This window comes from Octopus bimaculoides, chromosome 22, assembly GCF_001194135.2.
Source record: "Octopus bimaculoides isolate UCB-OBI-ISO-001 chromosome 22, ASM119413v2, whole genome shotgun sequence".
In the NCBI taxonomy this organism is placed as follows: domain Eukaryota; kingdom Metazoa; phylum Mollusca; class Cephalopoda; order Octopoda; family Octopodidae; genus Octopus; species Octopus bimaculoides.
In genome coordinates this window covers 27,299,083-27,304,654 of record NC_069002.1, presented here as the reverse complement: position 1 = coordinate 27,304,654, position 5,572 = coordinate 27,299,083, and the positions used below count along the sequence as shown (strand labels likewise).

Here is a 5,572-nt window from a genome sequence, read left to right as displayed (position 1 = left end):
GTTATGTTCTGAGTTCAAATTCCACCGCGGTCGACTTTGCCTTTCATCCTTTCGGGGGCGATAAAATTAAGTACCAGTTACACACTGGGGTCGATGTAATCGACTTAATCCCTTTGTCTGTCCTTGTTTGTCCCTTCTCTGTTTAGCCCCACTGTGGGCAATAATGAAATAAGAAACGTTATCATGCCGGGTGAAATGCTTAGCGGTATTTCGTCTGTCTTTATGTCCTGAGTTCAAATTCCACTGAGGTCGACTTTGCCTTTCATCCTTTTGTGGTCAATAAGTTAAGTACCAGTTGCGTACTGAGGCTGATGTAATCGATTGGCCTCCTCCCCCAAAATTCCGGGCCTTGTGCCTGGAGTAGAAAAGAGTGTACCGAGTGCTTTTCTCATGGCAACATCATCAATGATGTTGCCATGTAACTCCCAATACTAAAGATCCCCTTACCCCACCACCACCACCACTACCCGACTGAGTGGGAGTGGAGTGGAGTGGAGAGGTGACTTTATGATAAGATAAATGTTGAAAAATTAAAGCATGATGGAAGGACATGGAGAGGAAATATGTGGCTACCTTGCATTAAAATATAAAAGAATTTTTTCTACTCTAGGCACAAGGCCCGAAATTTTGGAGGTGTGGGGGCCAGTTGATTAGATCAAGCCCAGTACACAACTGGTACTTAATTTATCGACCCTGAAAGGATGAAAGGCAAAGTCGACCTCAGCAGAATTTGAGCTCAGAACATAAAGACAGATGAAATATCCACTTATTAAAATATAAAAGAATGAAAAAGGACAGGGTGGTCAGGATTGGAATGCTGTTGATCAAAGGCCTATTTGATCAGTCCTGACCAGGGTTAAACAGCAGTAACTTACTTGTTTTAGTCATCTGACAGTGGCCATGCTGGAGCACCACCTTGAAGGGTTTTATTTGAAGAAATCAACCCGGTGACTTATTTTTTGTAGCTTAGGACTTATGGGGTCGTAAACACACCAATACCGGTTGTCAAGCAGTGGTGTGTGTGTGTGTGAGGGGAAAACACAGACATAAAGACACACACACATATACAATGGTCTTCTTTCAGTTTCCATCTACCAAATCCACTCACAAGGCTTTGGTCAGTCCAAGGCTATAAGCAGAAGACACTTGCTATATATATAATTTGTTTCTGATGATCATTTTTCACCCAAAATGTTTGTAAATGTATGTGTGTGCAGACATAACCATGGGTACAGGCTACAGGTGTGATACTGTGTGGTTAAGAAGCTTCTTTCCCAACCATGTGATATTCGGTTCAGTACCATTGTGCAGCACCTTGAGCAAGTGTCTTCTAATACAGCTCTGGGTCAATCAAAGCCATATGAGTAGATTTGGTTGCCGGAAACTGAAAGAAGCTTATCATGTGTGTGTGTGTGTGTGTGTGTGTGTGTGTGTGTGTGTGATGGCAATACAATCAATTGCTTGAAAACAGTTGAGGGTGGGTGACAGGGACGGCATCTGGCTATAGAAAATCTGCCTTAACAAATTCTGTCTGACCCATACAAGCATGGAAAAGTGGAAAAATGATGAAGAGAATGATGATATATATTCGGGCATGCAAATGTGCGTGTGTGTGTGTGTGTGAAGGTGGGTGAATATATGTGCTTATGTATTTTAAGCCTATGCATCCACAAGTACAGCTTTGTAGGTACAATTTCATTTGACCAGACCCACTGAAACTCAGAGGAGAGGTTGCGAAATGGTTGTGTATTTACAGGTGAAAATAACAAGGTTTCTGTCGATTTGTGAGTCCTAAACACAAGACCATATAGCTGTCTGCTCACCTGCGTTTGACTATACCAGGGGTAGTCTAACAAAATCCTTCCTGCTGAGTCATATGTGCTGGTCAAAAGGTTAATAAAGAGATAACTTTCTGCTCTGTGACGGGTTTATGGCCGAACCTGCAGCAGTGAAACCCCGCCATCCCCATGCTCTTGGTTCCTAGATCATGTCCCTTGCTTACTGCTATCAGGGAGGAAATGGCTGTTCGGTCGCACCTCCCTCACCATCCTCTGGAGCAATGCCTTTTCCATTTTGAATGTAAGAATTTCAAAGCTTACTACATGAACAATAAATATATCCAATCCCTCTTTGTTGTACACAGCATAAAGAATATATGATTTCATATGTATACATCAGACACCAAACTTTCACATTGGGTCCCGGCCGGGGTGCGGCTTCCTTTATGTAAACCCCGGTGGGGGGTCGCCGCATGGCCACACATTAACACCCGTCCATCACGAGCGAGGTGAGGGTCTACGTGCAATTGCGGGACCTCCGACCTCCGACTTTCGTGGTGCACTTAATCAATCCTTATATTGGTAGCACTTAATCCTTATATTGGTAGCACTTCTGTTTTTCAATTACACGAGTATTCATCCTTTGTTAATAACCTTTTAAGGGTGTTTCTGGAAGCAAAGCCAGTTTGATTCATAAAGTGACTTTCCATAGACTTCCTGAAATTGAAGCTCAAATCACTAATTGTTTTGTTGTTGGAGGGAAAATGTCTTTATTCATCACCACCGACTGACACCAGGGATAGTTTCTGTCATGTTCCTGACAACAGCCTATGCTATCTTGCAACCCAGCCTCTCTCTCTCTCTCTCTTGTTTCCTGTGAGTCATCGGATAAGCTTTTCCTCTCTGTTTCACAGAGGCTCTGCAGAGGTCAAAGACATTGACCTCCTTTCCAATTTTCCCTCCGACACAACAAGTGAAAATAAATCAAGTGGAGGCATTGTTCTTTACTTTCTGGTTTTGAGGTTTGCTAGAACTGTCTAGATACCCCGACATCATCTGTTATAAATTAATGTATCATCATCATCATTTCTATTACCATCGTTGTTGTCATCATTGTCACTGTCATCATAACTATCATCGTCGTTGTCTTCACCAGCAGCACCACCATCATCATCAGCAGCAGCAGCATCATTGTCATCATCATCATCATTCACCATCATCGTCGTCATCATCATCGTCATCATCATTCACCAACATTGTTATCATCATCATCATCGTCGTCATTGTCAACATCGTCATCATCAACATCGTCATCAACATCGTCATCATCATCATCGTCATCATCATCATCATCATCATTCACTAACATCATCATCATCATTGTTGTTGTTGCCATCTCTGTGGCTGTACTATTTTGTATTGTTATTTACGGAGATTCTGTTAATTTTAGGTTCTGCAACTGTGGTGCCATGTCTAACAACTTTGATCTCAAGATACGGCAAAGTTAACCAGAAAGGTGCCATTGTTGGCGTCTTCCGCTCTCTGGGGGCGCTAGCACGTGCACTAGGACCTGTAGCTATGTGCACAGGTAGGGGCATAAAATTGAATTTCTTGACTATTTTTGATAATACAGTTCAATATTTAAAAGATGAAGAATTATGTACATTATTTACATTATTTACATTTGACGGATATTTGTCATCATCTTGTTTGTTGATAACACAACGGTTCAGCTGATACACCCTCCAACCTTCATCAGGTGTCTTCGAGAAATTTCGAATCTGGGTTCTCATTTCTAAGGTATTTTTTTATATTATTATTATTATTCAAGTTACTGCTTGGAATCAAACTCGGAATCTTGGGGTTAGTAGCCTGCACTCTTAACCACTACACAATAATAATAATGATAATAATGATAATAATGATATCGAAAAATACCTTAGGAATGAGAACCCAGGTTTGAAATTTCCGCAAGACACCTGATGAAGGTGGGAGGGTATATCAGCCGAAACGTTGTGTTAACAACAAAGAAGATGAGGACAAATATCCATCAAATGTAAATAATATTTTAGATAATTTCATCACTGTATGTCTGCTATGGTGTGACAACATGTAATCACCATAAAGGATTATTATTATTATTATTGTTGTTGTTGTTGTTATAGTTAGGGTAGCGAACTGACAGAATTATTAGTGTGTGGGGGGGAAAATGCTTCACAGAGTTTCTTTTGTCTTTGCATTCTGGGTTCAAATACCGTTGGGGGTCAATTTTGCCATTCATCCTTTTGGGGTTGATAAAATAAATACCAGTGAAACACTGGGGTCGATGTAATTAACTTATCCCAGTCCCCCAGAAATTGTTGGCCTTGTGGCAAAATTTGAAATGGATATTATTATTATTATTATTATCATCATTATTATTATTGTTGTTGTCATTATTATTATTATTATCATTATTATGAAGGTGGTGAGCTGGCAGAATTGTTAGCACACTGGATGAAATGCTTAGGGTAGTTTGCCTGTGGCTATGTTTTGAGTTCAAATTCTGCCAAGGTCAATTTTGCCTTTCATCCTTTCGGGGTTGATAAATTAAGTACCAGTGAAACACTGGGGGTCGATGTAATCGACTGGTCCCCTCCCTCAAAATTTCAGGCCTTGTGCCTATAATAGAAAGGATTATTATTATTATTGTTATTATTAAGGCGGTGAGCTGGCAGAATCGTTAGCACGCTGGACAAAATGCTTAACTATGTTCTGAGTTCAAATTCCACCGAGGTCGACTTTACCTTTCATCCTTTCGGGGTTGATTGCCAATTGAACACTGGGGTCGGTTTAAATGACTCATCCCCTTCCCCAAAATTGCTGCCCTTGTGGCAAAATTTGAAACCATTATTATTATTATTAAGGCAGTGAGCTGGTAGAATCATTAGCACAGTGGACAGGATGCTTAGTGGTATTTCGCTTGTTGCTATGTTTTGAGTTCAAATTCCGCCGAGATTGACTTTGCCTTTAATCCTCTCGGGATCGATAAAGTACCAGTGCCACACTGGGATCCATGTAATTGACCAGTCCCCTCCCCACAAATTTGAGGTCTTGTGCCAAAATTTGAAACCATTCTTATTATTTTAGCATGCAGGACGTCTGCTTGTATTTTCTGAGTTCAAATTCTGCCGAGGTTGACTTTACCGTTCATCCTTTCGGGATTGATAAAATAAGTACCAGTTGTGATACTGAGGTCCATGTAATTGACTAGTCCCCTCCCACAAATTTGTGGCCTTGTGCCAAAGTTTGAAACTGTTATTATTATTGAGAGAGAGAGAAAAAAAGGGGGAAAAAAGGAAGCTGCACGTATAACACATAACTTAGAAGCAGAGCTATGGATGTGCCAGCAGACATGAGCTTGAGACATGGCCGACCTCATGCACTTCTCATGAGGAATTCTGGAAGGAGCTTCGTGAGACCACTGCTGAGAAGCTTCTGTAAAAAAAAAAAACGTTGGAAAATTGATTATAGCAGTGACTCGATCAATTCCTAGGGATATCTGAAGAAGGAATTTTTATTTCGAAATATTGTATCAGACTATGGATGATTAAATTACAACAGTTCTTATAGTCCATTGTTTGTATTATAGTGCATTGTCGTGCCATTCAAAACAATTTATTCATTATTATTATTATTATTATTATTATTATGACGTTGTTTCTCTCTTTTTTGTTTTCTTCCCAGTGTATTGGCTGTTTGGTCCATTTGTCTGCTACTTGTCCTGTGCTGTTGGTCTACTGGTGCCACTCTTG

At 40.4% G+C, this 5,572-nt stretch overlaps 1 protein-coding gene across 1 annotated transcript in view; it reads left to right on the top strand.

Annotated features, from left to right (window-relative positions):
• Nucleotides 1–5,566, top strand: part of LOC106872988 (major facilitator superfamily domain-containing protein 10) — a gene marked incomplete at its 3' end in the record, with an annotated part of 88,945 nt that extends 83,379 nt beyond the window's left edge. The window contains exons 11-12 of the mRNA XM_052975663.1: nt 3,229–3,366; nt 5,505–5,566. Coding sequence (XP_052831623.1) covers nt 3,229–3,366; nt 5,505–5,566 — 200 coding nt within the window. The remainder of the gene's footprint in view (nt 1–3,228; nt 3,367–5,504) is intronic.
• Nucleotides 5,567–5,572: the final 6 nt, after the last annotated feature.